The sequence below is a fragment of the Helicoverpa zea genome, chromosome 27 (assembly GCF_022581195.2).
Source record: "Helicoverpa zea isolate HzStark_Cry1AcR chromosome 27, ilHelZeax1.1, whole genome shotgun sequence".
NCBI lineage: Eukaryota > Metazoa > Arthropoda > Insecta > Lepidoptera > Noctuidae > Helicoverpa > Helicoverpa zea.
In genome coordinates this window covers 5,174,653-5,189,741 of record NC_061478.1, presented here as the reverse complement: position 1 = coordinate 5,189,741, position 15,089 = coordinate 5,174,653, and the positions used below count along the sequence as shown (strand labels likewise).

At 40.2% G+C, this 15,089-nt stretch overlaps 1 protein-coding gene across 2 annotated transcripts in view; it reads left to right on the top strand.

Moving 5' to 3' along the window:
- The window catches only part of LOC124643301 (diacylglycerol kinase 1), a 60,784-nt gene that overhangs the window by 37,048 nt on the left and 8,647 nt on the right, over window positions 1-15,089 (top strand). The window contains exons 3-14 of one of the 2 annotated variants that reach the window (XM_047182234.1): window positions 8,210-8,283; window positions 8,756-8,867; window positions 9,382-9,496; window positions 9,831-9,998; window positions 10,404-10,526; window positions 10,967-11,091; window positions 11,380-11,456; window positions 11,841-12,001; window positions 12,362-12,475; window positions 12,909-13,000; window positions 13,527-13,667; window positions 14,460-14,718. In XM_047182234.1, the coding sequence (XP_047038190.1) occupies window positions 8,210-8,283; window positions 8,756-8,867; window positions 9,382-9,496; window positions 9,831-9,998; window positions 10,404-10,526; window positions 10,967-11,091; window positions 11,380-11,456; window positions 11,841-12,001; window positions 12,362-12,475; window positions 12,909-13,000; window positions 13,527-13,667; window positions 14,460-14,718 (1,561 nt within the window). Of the gene's footprint in view, window positions 1-8,209; window positions 8,284-8,755; window positions 8,877-9,381; window positions 9,497-9,830; window positions 9,999-10,403; window positions 10,527-10,966; window positions 11,092-11,379; window positions 11,457-11,840; window positions 12,002-12,361; window positions 12,476-12,908; window positions 13,001-13,526; window positions 13,668-14,459; window positions 14,719-15,089 lie in introns of both variants that reach the window. The other variant, XM_047182233.1, reaches the window with a different exon arrangement.

Genomic DNA, 15,089 nt, shown 5'->3' with positions numbered 1-15,089 from the left:
ATCAATTTGCTAGAACAAATGTTTTCATGGTAGACGGGCGCTTCGAAAAGTTTTCGATGTTATTTTGAAGAAACTGATAACGCAGTTTTAAGTGATTAATGTACCTTGCTATGTTACCATTACCATGTAAAATCAAAACATTTTTGAAAAACTATGCACATTTTTGAAAATTTTTAAACATTTGGTAAAAATGTGCATAGTTTATCAAAAATGGATAAGAACAATATGCAGGTACTACTTTCTATCCATGTGCATGAAAGAATTTCCTCGGAACCCGGGTAAAACGTGCGTTTTCTAGATATTTATCTTGTTCAAGAAAAGTGAAGCCTACATAACTTCAGTGAAAGAAGTACAAAAGCCCCCGAGGCTGTTACAGAACTTCCAAACGAAAATAAATGTTAAGAGTACTCGCTCTTCACTATTAAAACTTGAGCTATTGAAATTTATTGAAATTGTTCAACTGTGAAGTTGTTACAGCAGTTTATAAGGATTTCTAGCACGAACACTGCAGACTATAGGTGGATTTCTATAACCTATCTATTTGTTTTATTAGCTTTATATAAATATAAACTGCTTCGTTGGTCTAGTGGTCGCAAGCGCGGCTGCTGTGCTTGAGGCCTCGGGTTCGATTCCCGGGTCGGGCCGAAATTGCTTTGTGGGTTTTCTTAAACTTTCACAAAGCAGCCCGCAGTCTGGAAGTTGGTGACTGATTCACCCGTGCATCGGAGAGCACGTAAATGTCGGTCCTGCGCCTGATCTCTCTCCGGTCGTGTCGGATTGCCGTCCCATCGGGTTATGAGAGTGAAGGAATAGGGAGTGCACCTGTGTCTGCGCAAATGCTCGTGCTATAATATGTCCTGCGCAGCTGGCTGATTTCCTTAAAATGAGAACAGCCGCCGTGGCCGAAATCGGCCGTGGACGCCATTATTATATAAATTACTAGGGGCCCGCCCACGCTTCGCTTCGGCAACCTCTAAAATTATTAGTGTTCTCTTCTACTATTCTGTTATGCATGTATCAGTTGCGTAGTTTTTAATATTTAAGCGTACAAAGAGACGTAAGGACAGAAAAAGCGATTTTGTTTTATACTATGTAGTATGTCAAATAGTGTCTAATCGCAGAACAACTTTGGTTTTAAAGATTCGAAGTAAACTATCGACTAATAGTTGGCCCGAATGTTGCCTGAAAGTAAATAATCGTCAATCCAATCAAACTCCTTCGTACGACTGATAATTAATACCTAATCGTTGCAATATGCGTACTACCATTCATCTCTATACTGATTTATGAGCCAGATCAAACTGTCGGCCGACTGAAAGTTGCCAGTGTGCCGAGGTTCATACATATCGCATACGTATCGAATTCCGAAATAAACATCCGAAAAGAGATTTCTAAAAGTACTCGACATATTTGGTACGTTTTATTGGCAACATGATATGTTTGTTCGAATATATGCGTCTTTTATTGCCTAGTATTTTACTTGTACGAGGGCTCGTGGCTAAAAAATGTAAGTAAATAATCTTGCAAATAATAAGAAATTACAGTCAAGAAAGTCTGGCAACCAGTCTTACCATGGCGAATTGGGTTGCCGGGTAACTGGGCTGAGGAGGTAAGATAGGGCAGTCGCTCCTTGTAAAACACTGGTACTCAGCTGCATCAGGTCAGATTGTAAGCCGACCCCAACATAGTTGGAAATGGACTAGGCAGATGAAGACTACAAACATAATATGCTATGTCTAATTGACGAAAACATATTATTAGCTAAAATTATCTGGTACCTGTTCACCCGCGTCTTGGAAGAACTTCTTCCCGTACCCGGGCAAAATATAACTACATTTACATGTTACTTGGGGATAGTCTACCTTCCAAACAATTAAAAAAATTCAAATTACTTCAATAGTTTCGGACCTTTATGGTTACAAAAAAGCGAAAGTTGTATATTACCTATTACTACCTAATTTACCTATTACCATAGTACCTATATGCACAAGATTTTCGACGGCACATAGCTACATAAGCTCTTCATATCTTTAGTACAAGCTAACCTTAATTACTAACTTTGCTACAGCCCTTAGGGAATGCCGTGACATCGGAGCTTGGCTACTACTTACCGTAGACTCACATGGGACGAAGTAGCGCCGTCGTAAACCATGGGTAATCCCGGTTTATTACTAGTGTGGGGAGACTGCGGATTTTTTGAAGTATCCGCGAGTGGTGCGGTTATTTGAAGTGCCTACATATCGTCATTTTTTGTTATTTTTATTTCACTTTCGTTGCAATGCAGCCAGGTTTGTGGGTACGCTCCATGAAGATGACAATATGATAACGATCAATTTAAAAGACCAGGTTGCTTTAATTTTAGGTACCTACCTATTATTTTTATACTCTTTATTGCATTAGTTGTCTAAACTAATATTATAAAGAGTTATTAGTGAAAATGTTTTGTTCGTTTGATGTCTAAAGTCTCCGAAACTACTGAGCGACGCTACCTAGACACTACGCTACTCCAGGGTGACAGGCTTTCAGGGACGAGGAGCAGGTCCCTCGAGACACGGGTGAAACCGCAAAAAAAATAGCCAGTCAGCAATATCCTCCAGACTTTCTTAAGAACAATCTGTCTTATCCGAAAAAATATATCCGCAAAGTTTCGGATATACACGCACATTCCCTAAACCAGAAGGGTTAACAGTTTGGCCTCTGGCCTTACCTAGGGACCTCTTACGGTAGCAAAACTTTCTTTTGTTTTACGGTCCCTTCCACGAAAATAATTTGGACAAAATTGTTGAGTGACACGGTATATAATTTTAGGTAAGTTATTGGCAATTTTCTTGTAAGTAGATTGGTGAAGGTATACTCCCTTTTGAGTAGGCACGTAACTAAAAGTAAACTTTCTTGATAGGAGTTTTTAACCAAATACATGCTAAGCAAATGATCTAGATTACTGCTTAAAGTAATGATTTCACAGATTAAGTTATTGCTATTATTGTACTCACGTAGATTTTTAGCCCCATAATTTTTTTTAATCCACTTGTTGCATGGGTAAATGTTCGATATTGAACTCGAGAAAATCTGACAAACAATTTACCAAAATTTTGTCGCTCCATGTAAAATATTGTATGTGGCTGCATCTTAAAAACCACCCAACAGCAGGGAAATGGCCAAACAGATATGGCCTTATCACAAAAACTTAAACACCTGTTTTACACTTGTCTAAAAAAAATGTGGCTGCAAAATGAACCATATGTCAACGTCATAATTTGACATTTTTTTAGACAAGTCTTAAACTGACGTTTAAAAGTTTTTGTGGTAAGACGGATACAGTCTTACTACAACAACTTAAACATCTGTTGATCACTTGTATAAAAATGTGGCTGCAAAACGGACCTTATTTCAACGTCATAATCTGCCATTTTTTTTGAAAAGTGTTTAAAAGTTTTTGTAGTAAGGCTGCTTCCGTCTTACCACAAAAACTTTTTAACGTCAGTTTAAGACTTGTCTAAAAAAATGTCAAATTATGACGTTGACATATGGTTCATTTTGCAGCCAAAATTTTATTAGACAAGCGTAAAACAGGGTTTAAAGTTTTTGTAGTAAGGCCCCTTATGTTTAAAAGAAGTTTCATATATTATCATGTATATGGGCGCCTATTTTACACGCTTTTCTGTCTGTTATCTGTCGAAAACCTTCACCATCTTTGGCATGAAAGCCTCTATCGGCTCTTGCATAAAGCCTTATTATAAAAACAAAACGTCAAAAATAAGTCCATAGACTGAATAGATTTCGCCTTTATAAAGGAGGCTCGTTGAAAACGTTCATGTATGCTGAATAAGCCGAAAATAGATCTCAGTGGCGTGCACTTGGAGAGGCCTATGTCCAGCAGTGCACTGCGATAGGCTGATGATGATGATGATGATGATGCTGAATAATCTTATAACACTGTCTGTCTTACTGTATGCTTATGTAAACAACTGAAACGATTTGACAAATTTTGATGGAGATGCTTACCAAGAACTCAGGACAACAGACTTCAGGAATTTAAAGCTAACCTGAGAAAGACATATTTTGTACAAAGAAAAATAATCCTTAAGTAGATAAGGCCAGTACATATGCAAGTCTCCCATACCTTAATATTATTATATATTGGGTAGGTTTGACCTTCTCGACTTTATGCCGGTTTTAATAGGTATCCCGTTCCGCAGCCCGCGGAAAAAAAGATACCTATGTCCCCCCTAGTCTTTTTATTTAGATTTTATATAAGTATTTTGTATGTATTATTTATTATATAATGTGTATGTATTATGTAGTTGATGTGTTTGTTTGCGTTGTTCTTATCCTTCTTCTTCCTCTTCTAGGCTGTGATGATGACGAATGTTCGGTGTTAGATGGTGGCTGTGTGTTCTGTTCCTGGATGGCTGGTCCCGCTTGCGTGCTTGGTGATGGATGCGTGTTTTGTGTGTCTGGTGTTTGTGTGTCAGTGTGTGAGTGTTGTTCTTCTGCTGTTCGTACGAATACTGTGTCTCCTAATACTTTGCTGAGTATGATAGATGAATGTATGGCTGCTTGTTTTTGGAGTATGTGAATGTTAATTGATGCGTCTAATTGGTCTATGTATTTTTTTATGCTTTTTGCAACGATGCCCGTTACGCCTACTACTATCGGAATGACAGCCGTTTGTGTATTCTACAGCCGGCTGATTTCAGTTTTCAGAAGATGGTATTTGCTTAATTTTTCTATTTCTTTGGGTCCTATGTTGTAATCTGACGGTACGGTGATATCTATTAAATATGTTTTGTTACTAGTTTTATCCGTGTATATAAGGTCTGGTCTATTGTGTGTAACAGTGACATCGGTTTGGACGGGCATTTCCCACATGATTTTGGCTGTTTCGTTTTCTCTTACTTGTGGTTGCACTAGTGTTTCCTTCCACCAGAGGTTGGCAACTTCTATTTTATGTTTTTTAGCAAGACACCAGTAGACGTATTGGACAAGATTATTATGTCGTCGGACATAGTAGGTCCCCGCTAATTTTTCGCAACCAGATATAATATGCTGCGTAGTTTCGTCTTTAGTGACGCAGAGGCGGCATTTTCCGTCTACTGGTTCTTTCAATATATCGCGCTGATGTTGTTTGGTCATAACGGCTTGATCTTGTATTGCAAAAATGGATGACTCTATAGTTGGTGGAATTTGTTGTTTTTTAATCCATTTAAACGAAAGTTCTCTGTCTATATTAGCTTGATCTAGTACTTTTTTGGGAAACTGTCCGTGTAATTGCTTACTTCGCCATACTGTATTTTGTTGTTTAATTATTGCTTCTTTGATTTCTTTGTCTGTGTGTTGGTTTCCTTGTGTTAAGTGTAGCTGTGTTTCTATTTCCTCTGCTTCTTTTATTATTGAGTATTTAACCCTATTTTTATCGTGTTTCGTTATTGTTTCAATGAGATGGTCCCTATTTGTATTGAGGTTTTGTTTATATTTAAGTATTTGTGTTTTGTATAATATAATATTATTAATAGCTTAATTATTATAATTGCCATTGCCATATTTCGTTCTTTAAATTAGTCGTTTTTACTACACTTGTGGCACTGAAGATTTTAAGATCTTTGCATCCCAATGGAGTCAGGTAAATAACAGACTGTAGGAAGGTATTATATGCGAATGGAATTACTTCAAAGCGCGGGTGAAACCGCTGGAAAATTCTAGCAAACCCACACAAAAGAGATTCTAAGAAAGCGCTCAATATCTCCCATAATAGACTGAATGCGGGTTTTCATATCTAATCTTATAACCTATTGTGTGGGGAACAATATCAAAGAAAACATACTGAGCATACGTTGAGGAACAAAGCTATGCAGACAAAATGTTTGCTGTGAAAAGAATGTTGGGGAACGGAGGAAGGAAAGATAGCGGAGATGCCATAAGGAAGACAGGTCAGGCGCCTTCTTGTAGGTCAAGTAACGTAAGCGTGGTCAGTTATTAGAACTAACGAAGCGCTCGGGTTCCCATGTCTAATCAAAATGAATCAAATTTGATTAATTGGTGATTTTAATTTGAAAACAAAGCACTGATTCCAAAGAAGGTGAAGGGCGGAGCTAGTAAAGTTCTTCGTCCCCCGAACACCCGCATTTTGGCGCGCTACTTTCTTAGGAGATTTTGCGTTATGACATCTCCGCTAGTCATTTTGTACTCCATGGTTGAGACACATACTTTGTGTTTAGCCTTGGGCGATATGTGTGTGTGTGTGTGTGTGTGAAGATTATCGCGTCATGTGTGTTATGGGGAAATTATTGAAAGGTTCTTCTAAAAGCTGTCTATTGGTAACTCATAGAAATGTGTCTTGTGGTGTACTCGCTCTAGCAAATAAAATGTACACGAGATTGCTATCTTTTGTACGAGAATATTATGATAGCTATGGACTCGAGTCATAAGTAGGTATATTTTTTTGTGGGCGGATAAATATGTGCGAATTTTGGTGGAATCTCGAAATACCGACTGTTTAGGAGCGATTAAAGCGATTGAGCTTGGTCAGTAAGACCTACCTTTTTTCTGATGGGAAATCATCAAATTACCCCTCCCGCTGTGGGTTAGCAGCGTGAGGGAGTGTCAGACTTTAACTGAGTAAAACCCATCATGGTCCTTCTTAAGCCCTTTGGAAAATGCGTAAATCATAGACAGACTTTCCTATGTACATCGCATTAATAAGGGTTAAAAAGTTTTTCCAATACATATATTTTTGCTCAAAATACCATTACACAGCGCATACTAAGTATGTTGACGTATTTTTCTTGTTTGTTGTCGGATTCAAAGATGGCTGACATTAGAGACGCAATGAGCGTTGCTAGGCAACGACCCACCTGGGTATAGCCGACACAAACGTAGAGGACACCGAGAATAATAATTATTTTCATCTTTATACGTAGATTTTGTGATATTATCGAAACTTTATTTATCAGTCTACCTTTGGGTGGCTTTACATAAGCAATACGCATCAAAAGTGCCATTTTATAAGAACTTAGTTAAGTGTCTCAGATACCTCAACCGCTTTATAATTCAACTGACCACATTATATTCTAATTATGAACGGATTGACTCATAAAACCTTTAATTTGGTTTTTCTTCTCTGCTTTGTTCCACTGGCAATTCTGATCGTTTCTTGCGTCTCCAACAGGGCAATATTTTGAATCAGGACTTTTTTGAAAAAAAAAAAATGGCCTGTAGTATCAGAAAGTTGTTTAATTAATTTTGGCGCACTTGACGTTACTCGTTATATGTAAGTACTTTCCAACTATATCTAGGACCCACCGAAAAGACCGAGTAATGGGGAAGGAAAACATCTCAAGAAAAACCTGAAGATTAAAGCTTGAAATGTGACCGTAGCTCTGAGTGAGACAATAGAAAGACTGATGATGACGATAAGCTATTATTTAGTGACAAAAATGTTTAGCAAAACTCCTTTAATTGTTCCACAATTCGTGTACCGCACAACGTGTACTGTAGCGATGTATTGATTGGAATCAGAAATAAACTGTCTGAGTTAGTAAACATCTTTGTTAGCGGAATTAAATATGGCTGCCGGTGTAACGGGTGGAAATACACGCTGTTATTATTGGTTGTAAGGCGAGAAGAGTATTGTGGTTTTAGAATTAGGTGTAATGATGATGAATCGCAACTCAAAAAAATATGAGGAATCACATTTTTTCATCGAATTGCGAGTGCCTATATCATATTATAATTCACAAAATATCATGAAATATTGAACAGGGAATAGAAAGAAAATGTTTATGTACGGGGATTAGCGTCTTATGGTACCTACTAAAGATAACATAATACGTTTTTTCTGTAGTAGTGCGCAGAATTATTCGTTTTTAATTAGGCGTTTAAATACAATAACCTATGTGTAATAACTAGTAACTTGTACTTAAAAGTACTCCTCCCACATGCATATAAGTAGGGCTTATACTAGGGCTTTATTTCTATTGATATATTTTCCTACCAACATTAAAAAAAAACATTCATTCGTTTCAGCATGAAATAATAACAAACCAACCCACATATTTCTCCATATATTATTAAAAACTTCCGTATTTATAATATTAGGTAGGGCAGGAATAACATACCTACTATACCTGCCAAGTCTATTTAATTACAAACAACATGTTTTATTAATTCCTTCCTGAAAAGCACACTAAAATGATTCTCTTTGTTTCAGGACATCGACTATGAAGGTTTCCGTTGGTTCCTGGATACCTTTCTCGAGGTATCGGCCCCCGATGAACTGTCCCGGTAAGCAAACTTAAACTCAATTTTTTTTATTTAAATAGGCCTATGAAAGCTCTTTCGAAACGTCAAAGTTAGATGGACGGTTCCAAAGAGTTGGTCTCATGGAGAAGAACCGGCAAGAAACTCCATAGCAATTTAAAAACTATCTTAAATGCCTGTTCTTTCGATGGTGTTGTGAAATCTAAACTTTTTGTGGGGTTTTAGGGTTTTTTTGGATAGGGAAAAGCAAAACAGTTCCCAAAAAGGACCCTCTTACTAAGATTCCGCTGTCTAAGTATCCGTCTGTCCATCAATAGATTGTAACTCTTGTACTGACCGTGATAGCTAGACAGTTCACACAGCAAACGTACCTTTTCCCATTTTTAGCTTCATTCAATTCTTCGTGTGCGAGCTTCACCAACTTGGTTGACTTTTGTGCATATTTTAGCCTTTTAGCAAGACTCACATAATCTGATGTTTATAATTCTCCTTCCAGCCACCTCTTCCTATCATTCGTGAGGCGCGACAGACGGCCGGCGCTGCGGGAGATGGCGGCCGCGAGCTCCACCGCCGCCTGCGCAGCTGTCACCGCGCACGCCGACCATCAGGTACGACAGGTAATCCAGTATCACTGTACACTTCTTCCAGCCATCTGTTCCTATCATTCGTCCTGTGCGACAGACTACACGCTGAGTTAACACTCACTGCCTCGTTAGTCACCGTCGCCGCAAGCGCAAGGGTCCCGGCAAGCAGCAAAGTAACCGGGAGTCTGAAAGTTACACCACCGTGCCTGGGACAGTACGTAAGGCATTCCTGAGTGTTCCTAAGTAGCATAGTTAGTATTCGTCGTTACAATTCCACGTCACACTCTTAAGCTTTGTATATGATTACACCTGCACCTCACTCGATAAGAATAAAAAGAGAACGAAGAATTCGGCATATTAAGAGCCTTTCAACCTGAAACGCCATGAGCTACAAATGACGTACATACACCACTGAGCGTGAGGCACAAATATAAACAGCAAAAACTCGTTATTTAATCTTTGAATCAAATTTTTGCTTACATTAGAACAATCCTATTCTTATATCAATTAGGCCGATTACTAAAATCATCATTTTCAGGGCAAGCTGAGCTTGGCTTCCAAGATCCACGGCTTGGCAGAGCGGCTACAACAGCTGGGCAAGAGTTCGGGAGACTCCGTCGATGGCAGCGATAAGGGGTCCAGGAGCCGGACTGGTGAGTTGGTTGTCATCTGCTTAGTCTTTTCCTAATTATGTTGGAGTCGGATTCCAGTCTTAACAGGCTGCAGTGTAGTACTAGTGATTGACTCGAAGCGACTGCCTCAGACTTAATAATCCAGGTTTCCTCAAGATGTTTTCCTTCACCTTTTTATCAGCCATTGGTGTCCAAGATATACTGAGAAAGTACATACAAACTCATAAAAGTTGCATTGGTAATTGCCTGACCTGGAATCGAACCCACGTGCTCATACACCTCAGAGGTTGGTTGTTTTACCCACTAGGCCACCACGACTATTAATGCCAAATAATAAGAAATGTTTATGTTCTAGGGAGCGTCCACCCGATGTTCACAGTCACCACTCACCCGTCCTACTCCTCCCACGAGCTGTGCCTAGACAGGCGCAATGAGACCAGCCCCAGTCACAGCCAAATGTCCAGGAATTCCAGTCGCAAGAGCAGCAACTCGCTGAGAGTCAACCAGTCTACTAAGATCGAAGGTCTGTTCTTCTTTGAGTGGCCAATATTTACCAGATTTCAGTTGAAGAAGAATATTACTAAGTCTTAGTGACAGTGTTAGTGAAAGTCTTAATGATGACTTAAGTCATCATTTCAGCTGTAGCTTTCTCAATTTTGTTGAGGTCAGCTTCCAGGCCGGATGCAGTTCAGTATTAGTGTGTTATATGGGGCAACTGGCTATCTGACCTCCTCAACCCAGTTACGAGGGCAACCCGATAACTCTTGGTAAGACTGGTTCAAATGGAAAATTCCTGAATTGCAAAGATCCACTTAAGGCTCCAGCTTAACTTATTCCCAAAAATATTTTTATTGTCTAAGAAGACGTATTAGAATTCTCTGGACTAAACAGCCCTTTGGATACTTACGTAAACTACTTTTGCTTCCAGATTTCCGACACCTAATGCGGCGGTCTTCGACGCTAGAAGTGCACACGGCGCGGGTATCACTTAAAGACATCGTATGTTACCTGTCACTGTTGGAGGCTGGCAGACCTGAAGATAAGTTGGAGTGTAAGTACTGTGATAACATTTACTGTCTTCAACTTCTATGTTCTATTAGGTATGTTAGGGTTAGATCCCGGGAGACGTTTCTGCGTGATTAGTAGTGCACAAATTCTTTTCATTTTCAAAAATTCTACTTCTGCAATAGACCTTATAAGACTAGGAAACCTAAGCCATCAACAGCCTTTTTATGAGCATTAGTCCCCACACATAATTTGGAGACCTAAGTGTATCTCCAAAGTTAATAAAAAATATTGGTAGATGTACAATAGTTTTTATTTATTTTGTTAATGTAATAAAGCTGAAAAGTTTATTTATTTCAAAGAAATATGTACTAGGCTGATAAGAAAAATTATTTCAGTATTATATAGCCCGTTTTTTAGGAGTCTATATTTTAATAGGCACATATTTCTTTACTGTTTCAAGCTAAGTTCTTGGTCCTTTTCCAGTCATGTTCCGTCTCTACGACACGGATGGTAACGGTGTGCTGGATACCAACGAGATGGACTGCATCGTCAACCAGATGATGACGGTGGCTGAGTACCTCGGCTGGGAGACTTCTGAGTTAAGACCTGTGAGTATGCTTAAATGAGCAGACAAATATGTCTACTCAACATCTACCTAGCCTTTTGGACAAAAATATATTCTGCAATTAAATGTAACCAAAAACCATTTGCATCCAAAATTGACTACACACGATCAATATTGAGCAATTCAATTGACTCTCTAGACTCTAGGGAACGCTAACTGATGGTTCCTTTACAAAGCGAAGTTTTGAAATTTTCTGGACCATTAACTGTGTCTATGACTGTGTTATTAATGTGTCGTGACCGTACGTTAAATAATGAGTTATGTTTTGCAGATCCTACAAGACATGATGGTGGAGATAGACTACGATGCTGACGGTACCGTGTCACTCGACGAATGGAAGCGAGGAGGGTCAGTAAATCAGTACTAATCATTAGACATTTGCCCCGAGTCTCATAGCAACGTGGACCGACAACATTGAGATTGTAGGTAGATGGCTAAGGAAATGATTAAGTAGTTTACAATGAAAGGGGCCAATGGACTTGACATTAATTTTGAATAATGATGATGGAGATATAAGACAGAGCTGCAGGATAGCCTGCAAGTTTTAAAATGCCAAACCTTTGTGATCGTTCTTAGCCCATAAACTAACCAATGTAACGTCTTCAATCACTAATACATATTCTCAATGCTAAGCAACTGATCTTATATGAGAACAGCTGTCATGACAGACACTTGGCTAAAGACGATTATTATTTATATACCTTTACTCACGTACTATTGTTTCCTCCACAGCATGACAACCATCCCCCTTCTAGTCCTACTAGGCCTTGACACGAATGTCAAAGAAGACGGCGAACACGCGTGGAGACTGAAGCATTTCAGCAGACCAGCATACTGCAATCTGTGTCTCAACATGCTGGTGGGATTGGGGAAGAAAGGCCTTTGTTGCATCTGTAAGTATATTTTATTTATCTGGTCTTTTTAACCGTTCTTCTAACCTACAGACATGACATGTGTTGCTGGGAAGTTTGCTGCGCCACTTCTGCTTCTCGGCAGAAACACATAGGAAGTGGTGAAGGGTGGGCGTTTTAAGGGTTGTGTTTTTTAAATTTTGATGTTCAAAAATGGCGATTTGCAGTTGCAGCCAATTTTGAATAAATGATTTTGATTTTAGGTACCGTACTTTAAGTGTAAAACGGCCCGAAGTGCATTACAGTCGCGTTATTCGACTACTTAACAATAAGATACCATTAGAGAGGCAATCATCAAGATATACGTACATTACTAATCTACCCCGTGTGTTGCACCCACAGTCTGCAAGTTCACGGTGCACGAGCGGTGCGTGCAGCGAGCGCCGGCGTCGTGCATCGCCACCTACTCCAAGTCCAAGCGGGCACCAGCCACACTCGCGCATCACTGGGTCGAAGGTACGGCTTGCTATAGCATCATCTACCCCGTGTGTTGCATCTAAAGCCTGCAAGTCACGGTAACAAAAAAATCACAAAACAATAGAGACAATTTATTTTTGAAATGGTTCTAAAAGTCGTGACGCGGATGGCTGTCACGGTTGAGCCACTTCGATTAAAGACAGTTTTTTTGACAAACTTACCTTATCATCTGCTTTGTCTGCTCATTATCATATGCTTTGTGTAAAGTCCTCATCAATACAAATAAAACAAGCCCAAACATCAGGTAAGTGCTGTATACCGTTGAGGAGTTCCTTCGACTTCCATCATCAGCTCTTAAGCTAATAATGGAACTACGTCAAAGATATTTAATTTAAGTGAGCTGTATGTAAGTTGCTATGAGAAATAAAAAAAAACCTTTAAGCCGGGTACTTAATACTTCTGTTTTTGACAGGTAACTGTCACGGCAAATGTGCGCGGTGTCGGAAAAAGATCAAAGGGTACAACGGAATCACTGGACTGCACTGTCGATGGTGCCATATCACTGTGAGTTATACTATTATGTACTTTAATTGCTTGTTTATAGGATTCATTGTTCAATACTGGAAACCGGTGTTAAGTTTTGATGGATGTGGATTGGACATAATCTGGAGATGTAGGTGTATAATACTCAAGGGGGCTTTTAACTTCGGGTATTCTGACGGCCATGTTTTAAATCTTCAAATTAACAGACTAAGGCCCCTGAAAATGGTATGCATCAATGAACTGACGTAATTCTCTTAAAACAACTGTTTTCCATCTTTACGTTTAATTTACAAAGTAAACAGTTGTTTTAAGAAAACTGACGTTTATGTTGTTGGTAAAACTCAGCTTAAGACCCGGTGCCTTTTCCTAGCCTAGACTTTATAGTCCAGATTTCTTCGTGATGTTTTCTTTCACCTTTAATCAGTCATTGATGATTGATGTCTAAGAAATAGAAAAAAAGTACATATAAACTTACCTGACACACATTCAGACTCGAGAGGTTTATGCTTTTCCACCACGACATTTTCTACTATTTTCACACTTACAGCTACACAACCGCTGCGTGGGCAGCGCGGGCGGCGCGTGCTCGCTGGGCCGGCACGCGCGGCACCTGCTGCCGCCCACCGCCATCCGGCCGCTCGTGTTAGACCGCCAGCGCTCGCTGCCGCATCGACCGCAGCATGATCAGGTTGGTGCTGCTCTTGTAATGTCACTTTGGTTTTCGGAAGTTAACAATTTGATTGAGCCTTAGATGGATATGTAAAGGAATACATAATTATAATGAGGCCGATTCGGGTACGGTGCGGTGGATGTTCTCGTATAAGGAGATCAGACAACTGCGCAGGAAATATTATAGTTCCCGAGCATTTGCGCAGATACAGGTGTACTCTATATTCCTTCACTCTTATAGCGCGATCGGATGATCTACGACTGACGTCACTATGTTCTTCGATTGTGCCATACTTAAACGCACGAGTCTGTGCTCTGAAACCAGTTTTGCGGTGAAACTATGGTGGCAATGGAGGTACACTACATAGGTATACTTATGGTCGGAAGTTAGTTGCAAAGCGCCATTAAGTTTGCTCACAACTGTATCCTCCAAGCCCAATAAAACCTTAATAAAGGTCTCTGCACACAGTGGGCGCGGCGCGACGGGACGCGGCGTGGCGGGGCGGCGACGCGCGACGGGATCGGTCACACTGCGGGCGCGATCACGTCCCGCCCCGCCTGTATTCGTGTGCGTTGTATACGTGACTTGTATTCCCGCTCGGCGCGACGGCGGCGTGGCGCGACAGTTACCGTCGCGCCGAGCGGGACGGCTCTGTGTGACGTCGTCCGTAATATCTAGTACATTACAACTGCTCAGCGTCGCGTCGCCGTCCCGTCCCGTCGCGCCCCGCCCGCTGTGTGCAGCGACCATAAACATACCTCAAAAGTAAATAAGTCAATACTTCAATAACATACTTCTTTTTTCTTCCAGCAATCTCTCCCCACCTCAATATCTCTCCCAATATCAATAGCAGCGACTTCAGAAGAGAAGAAAGAAGAGAGAGAGAAGCGGGAGCCTCGAGCCCCACCCATCTCCTTTCAGATCACGCCTCCTGACGGCTCCTGTCCACTCCTCGTCTTCATCAACCCGAAGTCTGGAGGGAGACAAGGTTCCCGGGTGCTGAGGAAACTCCAGTATATATTAAATCCACGGCAGGTCCATGATATTGCGAAAGGAGGACCTATGCAAGGTAAGGCTCTAGTTATATAACTTCTTTGTTTTATTTTTAGGGTTCTGTACCCAAAGGGTAAAACGGGACCTTATTGTTTTCGCTCCGCTGTCCGTCCGTCCGTCCGTCTGTCACCAGGCTGACTCTCACGAACCATGATAGTGATAGAGAGCTGAAATTTTCACAGATATATTTTTGTTGCCGCTATAACAACAAATACTGAAAACTACAAATAAATATTTTTTTGGGGGCTCCCATACAACAAACTTTTTATAAATACGGAACCCTTCGTGCGCGTGTCCGACTCGCACTTGGCCGGTTTTTTATAAATAATGCATTGTAACTTTATTTTCTTAGATAATTACATTTAAAACTGCAGTATTTTCTTAGAA